This window comes from Pseudorasbora parva, chromosome 4, assembly GCF_024679245.1.
Source record: "Pseudorasbora parva isolate DD20220531a chromosome 4, ASM2467924v1, whole genome shotgun sequence".
Classification (NCBI taxonomy): Eukaryota; Metazoa; Chordata; class Actinopteri; order Cypriniformes; family Gobionidae; genus Pseudorasbora; species Pseudorasbora parva.
The window spans coordinates 34358880-34381725 of NC_090175.1; the positions used below are offsets into that span (position 1 = coordinate 34358880).

The 22846-nt window shown below is 34.9% G+C and overlaps 2 protein-coding genes across 2 annotated transcripts; one reads left to right on the forward strand and one right to left on the reverse strand.

The window, feature by feature from the left end:
* Positions 1–1272: 1272 nt before the first annotated feature.
* LOC137073796 (BEN domain-containing protein 6-like) lies at positions 1273–8567 on the forward strand. The gene is made up of 7 exons (XM_067442500.1): positions 1273–1494; positions 1642–1788; positions 2025–2120; positions 2331–2475; positions 2904–3046; positions 3515–3731; positions 8515–8567. The coding sequence occupies exons 2-7, from the start codon at positions 1768–1770 to the stop codon at positions 8565–8567; spliced, it is 675 nt and encodes a 224-aa protein (XP_067298601.1). The 5' UTR covers positions 1273–1494; positions 1642–1767.
* An 8363-nt stretch (positions 8568–16930) lies between these two features.
* Positions 16931–22465, reverse strand: LOC137074033 (endothelin receptor type B-like). The gene is given in 8 exon segments (XM_067442731.1): positions 16931–17415; positions 17417–17512; positions 19098–19206; positions 19410–19543; positions 19768–19917; positions 20022–20226; positions 20316–20428; positions 22033–22465. Coding segments are annotated over 8 exon segments (1266 nt in total). The 5' UTR covers positions 22444–22465; the 3' UTR covers positions 16931–17367.
* Positions 22466–22846: the final 381 nt, after the last annotated feature.

The following is a 22846-nucleotide window of genomic DNA, read 5'->3' on the forward strand; positions in this document are numbered from 1 at the left end:
TTTAAACATTCTACACAATGTCAACCAGGTTTATTATAGGCAATTAAGTGCGAAGATTATTACAATTAAACAAGATTTTGACGCACAAAATTCTTATTAAATCGTTGAATTCCAGAGAACCACTGCAGGTAATATAATTTGATGAATAATACACAATAAAACAATAAGATTCGTTAACACCTGGGATTTTACTGTTCTTAAATGAATCAGTAAGTAGCCAACAGTTTTTACAAACCCGTGTGTAGGGATTGTGAATTTGTGGGAACGGATTTAAAAACGAGGGTAGGCTATGGGTAGGCTACGGTTTGCAAATCTGAGCGCACGGATTATAAATTCGTGGGTACGGTTTGCTAAACCGATGGAACAGTTTGAGAATTTGTGATCACGGTTTATAAACTGAGAGAACGGATTGAAAAAAAATATTTTTTTTTTCTTCTATAGGTGACGTCCCGGGCTCCGCAATATTTTCATGAATCCGAAAATTTTCGTCAGAGCGGCTTTACGAACGATTTACACACAAATTATTTCTGCTGGTGTGAATGAGGCCCAATGATCCTGCTATTTACACCCAAATAATAGATTACAAGATCCATATTGCTCACCCTTGAGGTTTATCCGAAAATTTTAAGACCTAATAGGTTCGATGTTTTCAGGGTGTAATTTGGGTGGGAAAGATTGTGTTACAAAAAAGGTAACGAGCAAACAGCTGAACTTTGTTTATTTTATTCGTATATTTTAAATTGAATTTCAAAAATACAATTCAATAGCCAGCCATTTGTTCTCAAGACATTTAGGCCTAGCGAACAATGTTTGTGAACATGGAATGATCCTCTTCTCCATCTCCAGGGCAAACTATTTATTTATTTATTTATTTATTTATTTATTTATTTATTTATTTATTTGTCGGTAGCCTTTATATTAACTTCGGATTTCATGTCGATGTTAAAAATAAAAATGACTTACCATAATGTCATTTTCAATCCATCTGAACCTGGTTCTCCTTGGAATTCTTTCCGAGTCATCTTCCAAGTATCTTTTGTAAGGTCCAGAACGCTTAGCCATTATTTATGTTGCAAGCACCTGCATCAACAAAAATGCATCTCCGATTTTTTTTTAAAATAATTTTGGAAGCGTCTACGGATATTTAGTCACGTGATCCGTTCGCGCGCACCTGAATCTTAGCTCTTGCCTAATTAACACCAAGCAGTTGTCAGCAACAAACACCTCAAAGCAAAAAGAAAATAAAGATAAAACGTCTTTCCCTCACAGCAGTTAAACAATGGCATTTGCAATTTATTATTTCAAGGATAAGAGCGTGGAAGTTGGTAAAATTGACTGGATGAGTATTGAAGACCAGAAAAATTGTTCAAAAATTATAACACAATGTCCCACACTCGAGGAGGAAGATGGATGGATGAGTGTGAAGTGGGAAAAAGGCAGAAAAAAGAAAAAATTGTCCAGCCCTTTTTCCTGCAAAGGTTTTAATGTTTGGTGGTAAATTTAATTTAATCTTTTAATTAAGTGTTGCATCACTAATCTTGATGGATTAGACATAAGTAAACAAGCAAAACATATCACGGACTGCCATGAACAGCTGAGAACCCAGTTTTTCACAATGTACACCCAACTTTATTTTGACAGACAACTACAGGGATCTCTGCCAGAAAAGGGAGCAATTCATAAAGGGTGAAGACATCTGGAAACAAACACTCAGGAGGAAGACAAAGCCAAACAGTTGGTTGATGGAGGATGTAGAAGAAGAGGAGAATGAACAGCCAAAAAAAACAGGTATTTACATGGATAAAACCAGTATGGAGATAATGTGGAGATTCTGCAGCATCTGTATGTGAATCTAGGACAAATACAAATGTCCATTGCTACAATGAAGCAATATTACATTGCTTTATTGTAACACAAACATGCATTTCTGTAAAGCTGCTTTGGAATTATATTGTGAAAAGCACAATACAAATCAATTTGAATTTAATCCCATATTGAACGACTTCAAATTGTCATTTTGATAGCAAAAGTGTAAAAAGACATGTACCCCAAAAGAGGCAGCTGACCAAATGATTGAAAACCTGAAAAAGGACCTTATGGCAAAGCAAACTTCTTTACAGGTAAATTATTTTAAGATTTGGACATTTTAGGGAAACCCTTAAGAGTTAAACGTTGAAGTTAAATAAGTCATTTTGAGTCTAAGTAATTTTTAATGTAATAAAAATAATTGTAATTTTTAACTTTTATGTGACTTGCTGCATTACATCTTGTTTTACAGTCATTTTTTCTTTTTCTTTTCTTTTCTTTTCTTTTTGCTCTTTGTGTTCCAGTCAACTATTGAAAATGAGTCATCATCAGATGAGGACATACTTGCCAGGAACTGGAGTAAGGTACAACAGCAAATGAAGGAACTTAAAAGAGAAAACAAGAGGCTAAAAGAAGACAACTTTAAACAGATACTTGATGCCATGAGAGGTAATTATATGAATTCAAAAAATAATAATAATCTGCCCTTTGAACACAAACACACAACTTGATTTTGCAAATGTGTGTTTACATTTTGTGCTCTACAGTAATGGCTAACAGAGCAAAACTACAGAAAGTGTGAGCTTACTTTACTAAACTTAATGAAAATGCAAATTTTCATTTTCTAAATAATTAAAAAGTAGTTGTGTATAGGGTTTAACTCTAATTAAACCATTTTAATATTATACAAAGCACAAAAAAGTGTGTTGAATGGCAACAATTTAATCAGTCAATGAGTATTTATTTGGAATAATATTTAATTGGTTTAAAAAAAAAAACATTTTGTTGTGAGTAGTGATTTATTTTTGGGATTTGTGTCAACATGCAGTTATAAGGCCTTTTCCTTATAATCATTTATATACCCATTCTTTTAACAGAGCTTCCCACGGTAGTGACGCAGTTGAAAGAAGTGATTGGACAAATAACAGTTCAGACCGCACCTCATGCATCCACCTCTGCAACAGCTTCAACATCAGTAGACTCTGCATCTGTTTCTCCTCAAGTGTTGTCTGATGATATGGTAACTACCGTACATGCATATAAGTGTTACGGTCCATGTGGGAAAGTGATTATACAATGTCCCAGTAAATCAACTTGTCAGTATATAAACATTACCTGAAAAATCTGCATATTCAGTTGCATGGTGAATGTGCGTGATAAGTGATTATTATGAATATTGCCTGACCACAGGAAATAGAGGAAGCATTCCCATATTTCCCAATGAAATGTTCAATGCTGTGGAAAAGGAGTGTGGACAGGATTTAGACAGGATCTTACATTGCACAGGAGCATTCCGCACCCAGTTCATTTTATTGGGAAATGTCTCTCATATTTCCTATTTGGTTGGGGAATAATAACTTTGTTTTTTGCATTAATGCACAGATTATGAATAGATATATATCCCAGGGAATGTGTTTCATTATCATCTCATTAGATTAGTGTCTAACAACAATGTATAACCACTTGCAAACTGACAATTATTTTTCAGGTGTTTCTCATGCCAGGATGTAATGTCAAGGTCCCCAAGCGAAAGATTAACTCTCTGCGGATGGCAAATCCGTCAGTATACATCGGGGACCTTGCCGTACTTGTCTACGGAAGGGAAACCCTGTCTCATTCCAGCTTGACAGGAAGACAGTCAGGGGCACACAAAGATGTGGAATCAAAGCCACAGCTTGATAGCACAAAACTTGATGCTATATTTGGTGAGTGTATTTAATTTAAGGGAAATTTCATTTTAAAAGAAAATAAATTCCTATACATTTTTCATACATTTCTACTTTTCAAAATGATGTTCGACGTTGGAGGTGACATTGATTGTGTTAAATTACTGTCACCTCCAACATGGAACATTCAAAACGTTTTGTGAATTTTTTTTATATGTGTAAAGTTAGACATTTAAAGGGAAATTTCAGCTGTCTGTTGGTAAATATAGAAAATATTGCATTAGTTTTCAGGAAATTGAATTGCATATCACTACATGCTACTTTGACTGTTTTATTGTGTTAATTCTGGATGATGAATTTTGGGTGACAAAAAAAGTTCTTTGTGTGTGTGTGTGTGTGTGTGTGTGTGTGTTTTAACTCACAGACCATGCTCTGTCAAAGTTCGCTGACATCACCATGCAAGATGTGAGACGCATCATAAGAAAAAAATGCAACAACGAAAGCTACATCAAGCAAGCTACTGCAAAGAAGGCCATCTGAATGGAGCATTTTGTTGTTATATATTTGAACAATTATTGTTTGGATTTGTGGTTTCTTTAGGAACTGGTCTCTCTTGTATGACCCTACCTTAAACATTGTGTTTACTGTTTTGTTTTGAACTGGAGAATAAATGTGAGTGTCGTTGTTATTTTAAGTTTATGTGGAATCCTATACAATAGATTTGTTTGAAATTATTGATTTTATAAAGATAACATGTTCATAATTCTGAGTATGTGAATTTTTGTGTAGTCCTCTGATAATGTACATAAGAATTTACTTATAATTTAAAGTGCAATTAAAGTTATATTAAAAGTATAATATTTAATACCTTAATAGGAACATAATAGTGTACTTAAAGTGCAAAACTAATAAATAATTAGTAAACTGATGTTAAATCCACTTAAAGAATAATTATAGTATAAAACTAATAAACTAGTAGTTTACTGAGAGTACACTAAAAGAGCAAAAATAATATATAATTAGTAAACTACAAGTATGACGTTGAGTTCACTTAAAGTAAACTTGCAGTATAAAACTACTGAACTAGTAGTTTACTGAGAGTACACTAAATGAGCAAAAATAATATATAATTAGTAAACTACAAGTATGACGTTGAGTTCACTTAAAGTAAACTTGCAGTATAAAACTACTGAACTAGTAGTTTACTGAGAGTACACTAAATGAGCAAAAATAATATATAATTAGTAAACTACAAGTATGACGTTGAGTTCACTTAAAGTAAACTTGCAGTATAAAACTACTGAACTAGTAGTTTACTGAGAGTACACTAAAAGAGCAAAAATAATATATCATTAGTAAACTACAAGTATGACGTTGAGTTCACTTAAAGTAAACTTGCAGCATAAAACTACTGAACTAGTAGTTTACTGAGAGTACACTAAAAGAGCAAAAATAATATATAATTAGTAAACTACAAGTATGACGTTGAGTTCACTTAAAGTAAACTTGCAGTATAAAACTACTGAACTAGTAGTTTACTGAGAGTACACTAAAAGAGCAAAAATAATATATCATTAGTAAACTACAAGTATGACGTTGAGTTCACTTAAAGTAAACTTGCAGCATAAAACTACTGAACTAGTAGTTTACTGAGAGTACACTAAAAGAGCAAAAATAATATATCATTAGTAAACTACAAGTATGAGGTGGAGTTCACTTAAAGTAAACTTGCAGTATAAAACTACTGAACTAGTAGTTTACTGAGAGTACACTAAAAGAGCAAAAATAATATATCATTAGTAAACTACAAGTATGACGTTGAGTTCACTTAAAGTAAACTTGCAGCATAAAACTACTGAACTAGTAGTTTACTGAGAGTACACTAAAAGAGCAAAAATAATATATCATTAGTAAACTACAAGTATGACGTTGAGTTCACTTAAAGTAAACTTGCAGTATAAAACTACTGAACTAGTAGTTTACTGAGAGTACAGTAAAAGAGCAAAAATAATATATCATTAGTAAACTACAAGTATGACGTTGAGGTCACTTAAAGTAAACTTGCAGTATAAAACTACTGAACTAGTAGTTTACTGAGAGTACACTAAAAGAGCAAAAATAATATATCATTAGTAAACTACAAGTAGGACGTTGAGTTCACTTAAAGTAAACTTGCAGCATAAACTAGCATAAACTAAACTAGTAGTTTACTGAGAGTATATGTCAAAGTGAACTTTCATAAACTAAAACATTGCTACAAGTATTACATTAGTAAATTACTAGTATACTCATAAGTTCACTTGCAGTACAAATGAGAAACAAAATTATGAACTAGTTGTGCACTTAACGTTTACTACTGTTATACTTATAGTACACTTAAACATATACTTTTATATACTTCAAGTGGGCCAATTTAGTCCCAAGCGGTATTAAAATAGTACACTTACAAGTTTACTACTAGTAAATATTGACATAAGTATACTTACTACATAAAGTTTACTTATAAATATACTTGAACATTACTTAAGTATACTTCATAAAATTCACTTGAAGTATACTTTTTTTTCCGTAAGGGTTATCCTAGATTGTAGTCTTAGTTTTATTGAGCATACAGATTACTTCTATAAAAAGGCACTCCAAATATTGTTTCTTTTAAGGAAATTAAATGCGAACAAGAAAATCCTGGGGATGGCCTATACCAGTTTGCTGGAAAATATTATTTCACTTGCTGGTAGAGGAAATGGGGGGCTAGAAGTAAGCAAACTCGCTAAGATTATTTATACAGCCATCGATTACCTTGGATCCCCAGAGGCATCTGGAGGAACTGTATATAAATAAGACGAGGAAGAAAGCTTTACAGATAATACAGGACTCTACTCGGCCTCTCCAACGTGAATTTGATTTTGAGAAACTTCCTTCAGGCAGATCATATGGGTACCCACAGCAACAAAACATCTTTTTAAGAAATCTTTTATACCATCTGCTATTAGTTTATTAAATAAATGATCTATGTACTAAGTCTATGTATTAAGTCCATGTACATTATGTAACTAAGGGTGTTTATTTCTTTAGTAATATTACTTAGTTATTTTATTTATGGTTTTAGTGTAATTAGTTTATACATTTATTTTATGTTGTGTGTTTGTAATGCATGGGGCAGGTAATTCATTCTTAGGCATGTTTGTGTGTTTACATATTGTATTGTGAAGTAAAATGTATATGTTTTTGTGAGGCTGAAGATGAATTTCCACATGTGTGGACAATAACGATTTATAATATAAAGACTGTTATGCTAGGTTTACCTGAACCCCTCACAACTCTTTATGACAAGCAGGCAATAGATGTTAGCCTAAAAGAGTTACAAAACAGGGCAGAAGCACTATTATTTGAAGATTAAAGGGTGACCACAGACCAGGTAAATCATTATTAAAGTGATGTTCCTAAAAATGTAATTATCTAACAGTTTCAATCATCATATTTTCAGAGAGATATTGTAGAGCAGGAGACTCATGACTCACAGTCTAAGTCTAGGATCTGGTTTGACCAAAGGAGTGGTAGGATAACAGCATCAACCTCCAGAGCAGCCACAAAAAAAGATGTCAGAAAGCCCTAAGTGTCCCTGATAAGATAAATATGCTACCCAAAGTCTCATAGCTTCATCACAGAGGCTACCAGGTATTATCCAGGTGTACAAAATAAGTGAAGATATGGCAACAAGTAAGTCTAGCAGTTGAGGAACGTGCATAGAAGGCATTTTAGCAGTTGGGCTTGTATGATAATCTCAAATTCAAACAGTGATTTCTACTTTTGTATAACAAACAATAATCTCACAAGCCACAGGCTTTTGTGATTAAACATTATGCTAATATATTGCTGTTAGAGATTAATACTATCTAAAAGTTATTTAGTTAGAGGACATGTTGTTCTGTGCATTAGGTCTTAGTTAAAAAGTTTCACAAAACTTCACATTAAAAGATTTCCTAAATGGTGGGTATGTCCCAGCTGGAGAAAAAATATCAATTCACAAAAAAGAAGTGACAAATTAGTGGTGAGAGGATTTGAAAAGGAGTAAAGGAGTGGCAGCTGTTTTGTATCCCTCTATATTCTTTCCTTTCCTGAGGTAATGGGTTGTCTCTCTAGTCAGCAGCATATAAAACATCAGTATCTCTTCATATAAATAAAACAATAAAACACCAATAAATAAATACAACCCCAAAAAACATCAGTATCTCTTCAAAATGACTGTCTGCCAAACCTCTGTCTGGGTTTAAAAAGTACTTTGCTCTGTGATGAACTTGTGATCACTTGTGTGAACTCCCAATCCATTGGAAATGGAGCCTTGTGGACAAATGGCAATTAAATATTTCATTTCACCATATTTCATATGGTGTGACTTGTATGCTGAATAACTGACAAATAAGTTTCTAGGTTTTTCTATAAATATTTCAAAACAATCAATAATGTATACTGTCTTTTCAAAAGCACTGTTCCTACATGCATATGGAAGAGATTTTCTTAACAATTCACTGTCAGGCCATACAACTAAACTATACTACTATATAATACAATACAACGTTTGAAAATCCTTGAAAAAGTGGTCGGATCAACACCAACGTAATAAAAACTCAAAAGATAAATTCATTTTAAGCTTCATTAAAGTTAAAGCACTACTGAAATAGGCTTAGGCTTGAGATAGGGTTCTACAACATAAAACAATGTCATCAATAAAGAATATGTTTATAAATGTGAGGATATTGACCTTTTTATCATTGTTCTGTAAGGTTCTCTCATTCAGTGCAGTTCAATTTGTTGTCTCTTTTAGCAACATATATTCAGTCCTCAGAGCTTCACATTCCAATTCCAGAGATTGAGTAGCCTGACATCATCATACTCAATTCTAGTCAGAATATGAGTCTGATACTGCTCCATTGGGCTGTAATTATGAGGCATATTTCAACCAAACCAGGAAAGACCTCAATTGGATAGACCTACAGCCAATCAGAGCAACGGAGCGACACTGTAGTTGTCAAATGTCAACAGAACTTAACTGCACTCTTTTGCCAAGTCTGCAGGTTTCCCAAGGGTTGTTTTCCATGTCCGTGGGTTGAAGCGACTTCAATTATGTGATATATAGACCCAGGAATAATAATTTTAGCAGGCAACCTTGTCAAAATAACACATTTTACTCCCCCAAACGCCTTTTTTTTCCTCTGGACAACCCAACCCAACCCCACCCCCCACCCCCCACTCCCCACCTCACACAACCCTGTCTGCACACATGCTGGGATAAACCATCTTTGCCGGTTTTGTAAAAAAAATATATATATATTTTAAGGATACACTAGAGTACTTACCAACATGAATGCAGGTGAATGCATATATGAGCATGTTCTCCATTTAGGATTAGAACAAATTCAAGCCAAGCGCCTTTGATGACGTGGATAATTACATTACTGTTTATTATCTGTCCATTGACAATTTGATTGGTCTGAACAGTTTCTGTTCGGGCATAATTACTCTTCTATGGTTGTTGTGAGCGGGGCTGAGTTCGGCTGGCATCCAGGCTATAGATTGAGTGTATTCAAGTTTTATGGTGTCATAATTTTCACAATTTCCCAGTTACATATAATTTATGGAGAGAGGAGAGTAAATTTAAATGTGTATTTGGCGTGCTGTCCGGGGGGAGGGCTTCATGCTCGGAATTAGGTCTGAACCCAGACTACCCCCGTGTATGTAAGTGCAAGGGATAGAACTAAAAGTGTGGAGAAGGGGTGGTGGAGGGATTCTGATAAACTATTAATAAACTATCAATAAAGTAGTAAATATACATTAATGAGCACATATATTTTTGAAAGAACTAAGTGTTTTTAGCTAAGAATAAACTAAAAGTTACACAGTGTAGCTTTAAAGGAAGTGTATGTAAGATTGTGGCCAAAACTTGTACTGCAATCACCATCCCCTCTTCCCCTCCCCACTGACTCAAGGTTGCCAGATAGGCTGCATGATCCAGCAGGAACGTCTGTAGCTACAGCTGTGGTAACTAGAGCAGAGCTGGCAACCTGGATGCCGAACACTACTACTATTGTGATTGGTAGATAGGTGGAGGGCGGAGCTTCAGGCCAAAACACAACATGTCATCAGTTGAGGGCTGTAACAACAACTTTTAAATGACAATATCCTGGACTACTGTTTTCAGGGATAGAAGTATTTGAAATGAACCAGATTTCTTAATGTCTAGTGACATATCAGGGCTATTTTATGATTAATTGAAATACATTTCTTACATACAGTTCCTTTATTTATACGACATCCTGTCAACTGTCAATTCACAGTTGGACAAACATCAGTTTGCTTATAATGCCAGGCGAGGGACGGAGGATGCTGTCATATGTCTCCTTCATTTCCTCCTTCAACATCTGGAAGTATCTGGTAACTTTGCTGTTGTTCTTTTTGTAGACCTTAGCTCAGCTTTTAATACAATCCAATGTCATCAGATGATTAAAAAACACCAACTCAATGTTTCACCTCAATACATCCATCTGATTCACAGTTTCTTGTGCAACAGACCACAGGCTGTGAGATAGGGTCTGTCACATCGGACACCACAAAAACTGTGGACACTGGAGCTCCTCAAGGTTGTGTTCTCTCTCCCTTTCTCTATACACTCTACACTAATGACTGTATTAGTCCTTCACCCAGTAAAACATACTATAAATATTCTGATGACACTGCAATTTTTTCTATCCTCCACGATCACACTACCCTTGCTGCTTATCATGACACAATATCACATTTCACACAATGGTGCACAGTTTTCCATCCTAATGTTGAGAAAACAAAAGAACTGGTCTTTAATGCACTCAGTCAAATCACCATTCATGGTAACATGATAAAACAGGTTGAGAAATTCAAATATCTGGGACTTACCTTTGACAACAAGCTCACTTTTGACCCTCAGATAACAGATATCCATAAACGCTCACAACAACGTCTGCATGTTCTACCAATACTTAGTTCTCTATACATTGCCCCTCATCTTTTGTTAATACTGTACTCAAGCATTATCCAGCCCATTTTGTTATATTGCTCCACTAGCTTTTACACCATGCTGTCAGTCACAAACAAAAATAAACTGAATAAAATAACACACACAGTTTAAAAAATAATACATTCCCCTACACCCAACATCTCAGAACTCAATGATAGAGCCTTGCCCAAAGCATAATAACAGACCCAGAGCACCCCATTGACTCTCACTTCACCCTCCTTCCTTCCTTCCGGCCACAGGTACAGGACCCTGACATAGAGAAGAGCTTGCTTCAAAAAGAGCTTTGTACCATCAGCCATTTCAAATCTTAACAGGCAACAAAGCTGAACTTTCACCTTTTTTTGTTTTTTTGTCTGTACATATGTTTTTGCCAGTCGTGTGTACTGAATGACAGTCTGTGAAAACAAATTTCCAGTTAAGAGACAATAAATGTATATCAATCTATCTATAGTGCTTTTACAATGATGATTGTTTCAAAGCAGCTTCAGTGTTAAACAGGACAATATTGCAACAAAATTTGATTTGGCTGTACAGTCGTTCTGGAGAAAACGGTGATGTTATCAGCTTATTTTAATTTATCATAGAGCGACAATGTTGGCAGATCAGTATTATAGTTTATAGAATTAAATAAGACCTAATTAATTAATTGTATTTGTATATTTAGTTGAGTCAATTTGGATCATAATTTTAGTGTCCTCAACTGAGCAAGCAGAGCCAAAGGCTGTCAAAAAGCCAAAGTGGCAAGTATCAGGCCATGATGGAGAAAAATAAACCTTGGGAGAAACCAGGTTTAGTCAGGGTGCCTGTTCTCCTCTGGCCTATTGACAAACAGTGTATGATTATTATTCTGGCAACCTTACAGGTCAGAAATCCTGTTAGATTGGAATATTCGAAAGTTTGGGGTATCACACAAGAGACAGGTTTATTGAGGAATCTATAAACAGCTTTGTAATGTTAGCAAGGTAGGCATATGTTAATTAGACCATTAGCATAGGTTGAACTGAAAGAAATAATGGAATTGGAATAATTAAAAAAATATTGACAATAAAATATAAATTGTAATATCACACAATATTTTCCAAAAGACAGTTTATTTTGTCATTCTATCTCTTCCATCAGTAATTTTCTTTCAATTACCCACACTAAAAACAAAAAACATACCAGCAACTGTGATGCAATCGCTGGGATCATTAATATGTACGCCCCCAACATTTGCATATGCTAGCTCATGTTCAATGTCATGCAGAACTGCAGCCGAATCATAGGGAGTTCTGCAGGTAAACAAGTGTCACGGCTTGGCAGACCATGGACCTAAATGTCATGTTCCAGGCTGTGCAGGGGACGCAAGGACTTTTAATAATCTTCCCACAGATAAAAAATGTCAACAGTCATGGTTGATGTTTATTATAATAGGATAGCGCAACAATTTAATTCAAAATCATTCGTTTGCTTGGCCCATTTCACCGCGGACAGTTTTTCTAACCTGGGACAATATCAAGCAAGCTTCGATCAGCGTCTAAAACTGAAGAAAGGGGCAATTCCAACTATATTCCTGCAAGCAGTAAGTAGTGATTTATCCACTTATTTTTTTTATTACTGTTTAAACAATTTCTGATTAAATTGAAAGTTTCTTAGAGAGTTAGCGAGTTGCACTTGCGTGTTACTACTAACGCAGAAGCTGGGGAACGGCATTGACCGCGACTCTGGAAGACTTGGAGTTAAGCTTTACTCTGAGAAAAGAACAAAGAATGGCAATGAAGTCATTCCTTAAAAAGGGAAGATGTGTTCTGAGTTTTGCCGACCGGATACAGCGAATGTTTAATCTATCAACGAGCTCCGCTTCACGTTGCTCTGGTTGGTTGTAGCGCTATCCAATTGTGTGCAGAAGGAGTTTAAAAAGACAACCGTTTATGCCGCCCCTCGGATTGATCCCTGTCAATGGTAAGTTTCCAGACCTTGATGTGGGTCTGGCTTGTTAGGCTACATGTCTCTATTTTAACATGGAATACTGTTTTAAAAAAAAATCAATAGGGAAAAATAGATAATAGAACTTGTATAAATATCGCATATTATCACAAAATACCCCTTAAAATTCTAAATAATAATCAAAAAATATTATTGAACTAAAATACATTTAATTGGTTTTCCTGGGAGGGAAAAAAGTTACATTTTAAGGCTTCGGTCACTTTTGACCGGGAGGAGGACAAGTGTGACTCTAAAATGTGGTGTATGTTCTGTCAGGACTCAGGAGCCACTTTGGTGAACAAATTTATTTGTGTGAGCTGCTGAAATAAACCAATCAGAGCAGAGCTCAACATTAATATTCACGACTTATTTAAGGCAAAAACAGAGCATTACATCAATTTCTAGGTTGTAAATGGACCTGTAACCTGAACTTTTTTTTTTACTTAAATAAGCCACATACACGCTATGTAGATATCAGAGAACAATTTAACATATTGTTTCAACTCATTCTAGGGCACATTAAATGGCATTTCGATAAGGGTGCTATACGATCTTCAGAACAGCAATAGGCGCTGTTTCGAAAAAAAAAAAAAAAACAACGGGTCAAGAATGCAGGACTCTGTGTGCGGGACTGAGGCTGCAGGCTCCGAATCTGCAGCTTCATAAGGTTGCCTCCAGCCGCCAAGACGATCACTCTACCTCGGCTTGTCGACCTACTGGCTTCATCTTGGCTCCTCTTTCCATTAGCTCTACCTTGGTCTCAACATTGTGCTCTTTCCATTGGTTTCATATTTTGTATAGTCAGTCATATTTCTTTTCATTGCTCTGAATAAACAACTGAATACAGTCCATTAATATTTAGCTTATTGTGCCCTCTTGTGGCCTCCGAAAAAAAGTCAAAAGCTTTTTCCTAATAAAACTGTTTTAAAATTCAAATATAATTTGAATACTAGCAAATTTGCTAGTATTCAAATTATATTTGAATTTTAAAACAGTTTTATTTAGGAGGAAAAAGCTTCTCATTTTTCTCAATTTTCAATTTTTTTTCTCATCTTTATTGTAGCTCTGTGTGACAGTTTGTTTAGAAAATACAAATAAAACAGTATTGTTTTAATGTTACTAAATGCATTTTTTTTGGGGGGGGGGGGGGGGGGGGAATTATAGAATGAAATATGCATTGCCAAAACTAATGGATACTCAATGATATAGTGCAACTTAATTACCATCATCACTGTTGTTCATGTACAAGTTTGCCAGTATAATTTTTTAAATAGTCATTATGCATTATTACTGATAAGACACGCGTTGGTTTGGTGGGGTCCAAGACGAAAAGGCAGAAAAATACAATAAAATAAAATGCCCCTGAACAAACCATCCTGGTTTTGCTGCAACATGAATGTCATCCAAAGATGGAACCCTTCATAAAGTGACCATGTTGACCATTTTCTGGGGCCAGGGGGCATCCTTATACAATAAGGACAACTTATATGGAAATAGATTTATTGTGAAGACAAGATGGGAAGCCCCTTATGTGATGATTCTTAGAGGTGCTGTTGTTGTAGATTTCACAGTGACTGAAGGAGGAGGGATCCTGTTGGAAATGAAACAAAGTGACTCTTTCATGCCATAATTTGCCACGCATTATGATCATTTAAAGAAGGGGGAGCTGGTCATGAGAGATCCCTCAAAACATCTCACATGATGTCCTTTAGTCATGCTCTTATGGACCATGTGATCTGGTTTTAGAGGAGGTTATACACAAAGCTACTATTGTTATTTAGGTTTATTCCAACATTTTAGATATTTTCATGTTTGGTTTTAAATTGATAAAGGGTATAGCCGTACAGAAGAAAAAGTTTTGCAAATTACTCACCAAGAAATCTTTAGGTTTAATTGTATCTGAAACATGAAATACTATTTACTTAAATACCACACATGACCAGAATGCAGCTAGTAAATATAATACAGGCAACTAAAAATGGACAAGACAAATATGCTTTATCTACAATATTTTACTCAATATAAAAGCTAATAATACCCACAAAACCACCACCAACAATAATTGTAATGGGTAATTGACACACAATGTGTACAAATAGTGTCCTTTTATCAGTTTGTTCAGATTTATACAAATGCACATTTCTATGTTATATGTAGAATGAGTTTTTTCCCCTTACATATTTATTTTCCCCTCACAATTAATTTCAATTTAAAAATATATATATATATTTTAAAGTAGTCTCTCTATGTGTTATAATAAAAAATAAATGTTAAATGCAAATATATATATATAAAAAAATCATTTTAGATTAAATTTAGCATTTCGAAATTATATTGCGTCACAATTCAAGTTTTGCTCTTTTAAAAAAGATTCACAGCTGATTCCCGTCTAGGAATTGTTCAGGTGTTGATTTTCTTTCATTCACATGAAAGATTCTAGAGCAGAATCACACTATATTTCATTATAATAATCAGTGACCCTTGCCTTCTCACCTTTAGTGTACACTCTCAGAAAAAAGTGCAATAGTCTGAATAGTGGTTCAACCGTAATGTTATGAAGTGACAAGAATACTTTTGTGCGTAAAAACAAACAAAAACAACAACTTTATTCAACAATTTCTTCTCTTCCATGCCAGTCTCCTATGTGATTCATATAAACAACACAATGCATTCATGTGATCATGCTCAACCAATAGTGAGCCGTCATTCTGTCTATAGTTTTTGAATAGCCCAACAAAGTTAAGAGTGTAAGAGAGTGTTAGGGAAGAGAATACATTGTTGAATAAAGATATTTTTGTTTGTTTCTGTGCACAAAAAAAGTATTTTCGTTGCTTCATAACTAAGGTTCAACCACTGTTTTAATTATGTCTTTACTACCTTTCTGGGCCTTGAAATTTGCAATTCCGTTACTGTTTATGGAGGGACCAGTGAGCTCTCAAAATTTGTTTTCAGAGGACGAACGAAGGTCTTACGGGTTTGGAATGACATGAGGGTAAATTAATGACATAATTTAAATTATTGGGGTGAACCCTTTAAGAGTAAGATACTTACAGAAGAACGCCCTGGCTCTGCACCCCATACCTAAACTCATTACTTCAGATTTGTGCCAAGTGAAAAAGAGGCAAAGAGGCACAAAATCACTTTCATGGACCTTTACCTGGACAGTTCCCTGCTGGTGCAGACCTGCGTAACTCAAACCAAGCTGCTGAGTCTTTAGCCATTTTCAAGAAACAGCTGAAGTTGATCTTTTTCAGCACTTTACCCATTAATTACTATTCTATCAATTTAAAACAAACAAACATACGAACTGGGACTAGTCACAGCACTTGCATATTTTTGCCCTTGTTGGTTTGATTAATTCTATTACTCTGCACATTTGTAAGTTGCTTTGGATAAAAGCGTCTGCTAAATGATTAAATGTAAATGTAGAAATCTAGAAAGTACCCCTATATTTTCCTATAGGAAAATATACATGGCAGATAAGGACATGTCCAAATGCATAGGATTTTGATCATTTTGACTGTAAGTCTTATGTCATCTCTCTATGTTGTTAATAATTTCAATGTTCTAATAGTGCAAGCTATCACTAAAAAGTGATCCGCGTGTTACTTTCCAAACTACAAATACCTTCAGGAGCAAGATTATGCTCCACTAACATGATGTGCTTTTAAAGCCCTGAGTTTATCTGCCCAAGCAAAATAATTAAGGTAACACTTTCATTGGTAAAAATGAGTAAACTACTGTAGCTAATTTTAACAACTCAGACTTTATTGCTTATTTGATACCACAATCAACTGCAAATTGTGAAAACATATAGTTTTCTGTCTTTATTGTCTTAAGCTTTGCATTGCAACACATTTGAGAAAAAATAAAGTCTTGCATAAAAGATGGAAAATAAAACGAGATACATAAACATTAGAAAGAAAAAAGTATGAAAACAGGAAGTGAACAGAGACAGCAGGAATTATAATATGATTAAGTGATTAGTAAAATGTTTGAGGCCTTGGGTCATGTTGAAGATTAATCATATAACCTGCACAAATCTTGCATTTCCATGTAAGGCAAAAGATAAATCACAGTCTAAATTTGCAAGCATGTACAACATTGAAAAACACTGACAAATACACTATATTTAATGATACATAATACATTGTGAAACCACTTAATATGGATGAATCACCGTAGCCACCAAAAAAAACAAAAAATCTAAAAACAAAACAAAAACAGATAATCAAAATTTCAAAAATGTCCAAATTTCAGAGCTAATAATAATAGTAATAATAATAATAGCATAAATAATAATCTTCTGCATCAGGGTTAATGGATATTCTGGCATAAAATAAGGCTGCAGGGTAATTCCAAATATTATGTACCAAAAACAAACCAACCATTGCTCTTACAATCAATTACTTAATGGCATTTGGAAAATATTTAAATGTACAGGGAACTACAGAGAATATGTGAAGCATGAATATATGAGGGTTAGTCAAAAAAAAGCAGTATTGTTCAGATAGTGTGACAGACAGTGACAATGCAGAGTTTTTTGAATCAGTGTTAAATCCATCAGTTGAATTTAACTGGTATCCCTCTAGCTGACTTAGAGTTAGGTTTCATAGCTGAATGCTAAATACAATTGGTAGGCCACCAATACCTGTATGCAGATCAGTGCCTAAGTTGAAGTGTATTTGTTGGAAGCACGGCTGTTGCTTTGTTCAGATCCTCGCTCTGTCACCTTCAGCTTCATGCAGGACTGCTTGTCATCCATAGCTAACATTTCAGGAGGCAGGCACCAGCAACACAGACATGACTGAAAGGGAACAGAGGAAGAAAATTATTATTTAACATATATGCTACTGCAGGATGCCTGTAGCTCAAACTTGCAAGAAAATAACTGAATAATACCTTAAAATATACAGGTCAACAAACAAAATATTGATATATTTGAAAACCAAAAACCACTTTGTTTACACAGAACAAACACATCCTTGCATTTAAAAATAGAATATAATGAATCCACAATCTCAATTTTTTTTAACATGTTATGGCATTTTAAAAATGACATGGCATCATAAAAACCATGTTGAAAAGTAGCAAGACACCCGTCATTAGACATATTATACAAAAAACCCCCCCGAAATGCAGTGCAGAAGAATGCAAAAATGTGTTCTGTGGGAAGTGGTCCTATGTATCAAACATTAATTATCATATGCAGATAATATCATATTACTATCATATGCAGAGACTTTCATTTCAGTGATAAAACAAAAATATTATTTAGTAAATTGTCATAGGAGTTTTTATTTTCCCTAAAGCCCGGGACACACTGCACGATTTACGGCTGTCCCAGACGAAAGTTTGCCATCGAGAAACAATCATGGAGATTTCTGTGATCGTGGTTCCTAATCGGTGGTCCAATGTCAAAATAAGAGAGGTTCCCAAGATGGCCGTATTCACAATCTTGAGACCAAAGATAGCCTGCGACAATTTTCTGACAGTGTCAGAAATTCAACGTGATCGGTGCTGTTTGTTTGCTGTTATGACCTGCATCTACTGACCAGCCAATACACATAAGCACGACAATGCATTCTCATGCACTGTCATGCTCGGACAATAGTGAGCTGCTGTTTTGTCATAGAACCTGGAAGTGTTTGTGAATAGTCCAACAAAGGGAAGAGCGTAAGAGAGTGACAGGAAAGAGAAGAGATTGTTGAATAAAGTCATTATTTTAGTTTGATTTTGTGCACAGAAAAGATTGCTTAATAAAATTAAAGGAATTGTATGTAAGATTGTTGCCAAAACTGGTACTGCAATAACTTTCAAATGTCTGTAGAGTGGTGTACCCCCCTCCCCCCGATGCCGAAACACTACTGACTTCGTGATTGGTAGATAGGTGGAGGGTGGAGCTTCAGGCCAAAACGTCAACATCACTTGAGGGCTGCAACAACAACTTTTAAATGACAATATCTTGGCCAGACTACTGTTGTCAGTGATATAAGTATTTGAAATGAACATGATTTCTTAATGTCTAGTGACATATCAGGGCCATTTTATGATAAATTGAAATATATTTCTTACATACAGCTCCTTTAAGGTTGAACCACTTTGGACTATCACATGGACTATTTTAATTATGTCTTTACTACCTTTCTGAGCCTTGTTTGATGTTGATCTCTGATCCCTCTATATCCCTATCTTTAATTTGTGTTCTGAAGATGAACGAAGGTCTTACAGGTTTGACATTAGACTACACCCTTATCATTATCTTACAGGATTGCACAAATCGTGCAGTGTTTTCCGGGCTTTAATTTGCCAATATCTTTACTATATTTATTTTTTTAAATATTTTTACATTATAGCAGAAAGTACATCATTATCTGTCAGTCAGTTCTTACTCTGAAGCAGCTCTTGAAGCGTTTGCTAACCATGTACAAAGCGATTGGGTTTATGCATGAGTTCACTGATGCCATGTTAATCCCGATATAATCAAGAACCAGGAAGAAACTACAGGTAAACAAACAAACAAACAAAAAGTTTCATTATTATTCAGACTGATTCATCACATATTTAATGTATATTTAATAATCACATTTAATTTTTAGATTACATGGCAGAACTGTTGCCCTCCAAAAGCCAAATTGAACTGTTTAGAAAAACATTGCTGTGTTTTAACAAGAGAAGCCTTTGGTGAGTTAATGTGATCTTACCTCAAAAGCTCACAGCGGTTAGGGTCTCTTTCATCATAAATGGTAAGCTTAAGAATACGGCTGAGGTGCAGTGGAAGCCAGCACAGTGCAAAGACTAGCACCAGACAGAACACGGTTTTAGCCACCTCACGCCTCTGTAGGGCACAATCATGTCTTTTGCCTATTTATTTTGATTTAGTGACAATCACAGACATAATGACAAGTAAACTATCCCCAGAATATCAAACTTTGGGACAATTTATTAAAAGAATAAGCTTTTTACATCATATAGCCAGTCTTTATATAGGGAGTCTATGGTCTCTCTCAAAAGAATATACAGTGCATTTTCAACAGTCAATAAAGGACAGAGTGCTCTGACCTGTTTTAGGTGATCATTAAGTGCAATTTGGACTCCATTCTTCTTCCGAAGCATTTCACAGGTCATAAGAGTGTAGAAGATGGCAGTACATGTCAGCGGCATGCAGAAGTAGAAACTAAAAAGCCACCAATCTTTGGCTGACTTATAAAACTGGAATTTAACACATATATACCAAATTACCACTGACAAGTAATTGTTATCAGTATTCAGGTATGTCCAAAATGTACAACTTTACAGCACATATGCAAACTGACCTGCATGAACTTGTTTTTCTGCATAGGGTGGAGCAAACAAATCCTAAGCAGCTCTCCTTTGTAGTCCATTGTGATCATATCAAAGGCGATGGCCTCTGGCACTGCAAGTACAATGGACAGCATCCATATCAGAATTATTTCAATAGCTGTCCATTTGGGGACGCCAATGCCTTTGATGCGGTTCCACGATGCCACTGCTCGAAACCTTAAGATAATAGTCAGTGGCAGATGCAAGATTAATTGGTGTTACAAGATATTATATAAAAGCAAACAAATACAACAAAATACAGATACCTGTCTATGCTCAGTGCACACAAACTCAGCACCGTGATGCCAACTGATGCCTTTTGTATAAAAGGAACCAGTTTGCAAAGTCCAACGCCAAATGGCCAATCTTCCGCCAGAAGCTGAAAGACAGTTACTTTTTTGTTAATGAGTGGCAACAGAAAATTACACAGTGGAGACAAAAAATCTTGAAAAAATAAATTCTGAAGAGTTACCACTACACAATTTTACCTAGTTTTTAGTGAGCCAATTATAAAAGGCCAGAAAGAGGACGTGAGACTTCATAGCTTGTCAAAAAATAGGTCTGCAGTTTCATGGAATTAGATCATGGACGTTTTGATGAGTTGGACCTGACCCATGTTCTCAGACTGCTTTACACACTTTTTGAAGGGCTTAAAAGCCAGGCTACAATCCATGAAATAAAATATTGTGAACTTATTTTTGGTAACACTATACTTAAAGCCTTTATAACATAATAACTTAAACTTAAAGCCTTTATATACAATAAAAGTGTAGTGAAAGAAATCTAGTAAGAGCTGTGCATGTAAATGGCCTCAAGTGGCACACTATCAACCAACGCAAGAGACTGCGTTCTTAGGGTGCACAACTTCTATGCTATTGAGTAGGACCGGTTAAAAAATAATTTTGATGCATTAATTATTCATTGTAATGATATATTTTATGGTCTAAAATAATTGTAACCACAGTTATAATACAATATAATACTTATCTATTCATTAAACACACTTTTAGAAAGTATAATGCATTAAAACACATGGCAGACAAACAATTTCAGATCTAACAAAGAATGTGCAAATATAATGCATTTTAATTTTGGTTACAATTATTTCTGAAAATATATAATGCATTATAAAATACATAATGGATACCTTTATAATGCATCATGCATAAAGGCTTAGTAAAATGTTAGTTTCTTTTAAATTGTTCAATATAAAAATTTTAAAGAAAGGGGGAACAGTGCATATAAATGAACATTAAAACAAATGCTAATATGCCAGTTTATAGCCTTAGGCTAATTACCATCTGCAGACCCCCTGGCAGGTAGATGTTATACATAAAAAATAAAAAATAAATAAAAAAGGAAAAACTATATATAACACAATAAGATAAAGACAGACACAATAATACAACAATCAGTATCAGAATACACAACAAAACAGCGACATGTTAATTAGAAAAAAAGAAAGAAAATAATTTACAATTCATCTGTATTGCACCAAGTATAGGAAATAAGTTATGAATGAATTATGGATATTGTTGCATCACATTTGTTCATCAACAGTATGTTAGATGTTTGTGTTGAGATGTATGGATCTCATTTCAACTCTCAGATTGTCCTTCTTTAAAAGGCGAATATTGCAAAGCTCATTTCATGTGGGCTAGGCTTTGAACACCTACATAAAGATGGGCAGTTCATTGCTAAATGTAAAACAACATTTAGTTGCAGTGACAATTATTTTTTTAAATGATATAGTCTGTTGTTAGAAACAGCAATTTGAATGGGACAATTAATTCGATCAACTATTAAATTAATTATTTTTAAGTTACGTCAACTTTCTGACGTACATGCTCACATACCTTCTTACCTTGCAACATACCATGCAACAGATCGTTTATTTTTTAAGGTCATAAAAAGGAAAAAAGGTATTATAAGAGAACACGAATGGTATTTTAAATGAAATACTAAATAAATGAAAGTGCTTACCTTATACACGTTGATGGGTATGTCTATCGCGATATGCAACAGATCCCCGAGCGCAAGACTTGCAATGAGGATATTAGGACCGTTACGCATGCATTTGTTTTTATAAATGATTCTGAGCAGCGTAGAGTTTCCGATTATCCCAACTACAAACACAAGGCATGAAACCACTGTGTTAATATACTTGAAAGTATCCCTGATTTCCGTGGTACCTGTGCACATAGGCGGTAAGACTTTTGGTCGTCGAGGCATGGACTCATTTACTACATTGTCTTTTCCAAGTTCAGATTTGAGAGTTGGAGACACGGGTCCCGTGTAAAATTGCCTCTGATTAAAACCCTGCCCTTGAGCACTTATCAAGACTAAGTGTCCAGACAAGAGAATGAGCAAACAAACAACGCATCTCGTGTGCATAGTAACCACTATGGTAAAACAGTTTATCAATTTAATCATTAGCTACATTGACAGGCAGTCAAAGGTCTGGTGCTACAATTACTAAGGCTTTAAAAACCTAGCAATTGTCTCTTCACGATAATATTGTTTTCAGATTAAAACGACTGCAAAAACGCGTAGCCTTCGCTAGCTGTTCACAGAAAATCGAGAGAAAGTCCTTGACGTCTAGCCAAAGTTAATCCATTAAAATTCCAGATGCCTTAATTTAGCGCACACTTCCTTCAAAGCGCAACTCTCTTTCACATGACCACAACGTTACTTTTAAGTGTTTTATCCGTGTTGTATCTGTGCAGCCAGCGTTCCTCAGGAGATGACTACTCTCCCCACTGGCCCTCCCAGTATCTTGACAATCAGAAAGGACCAC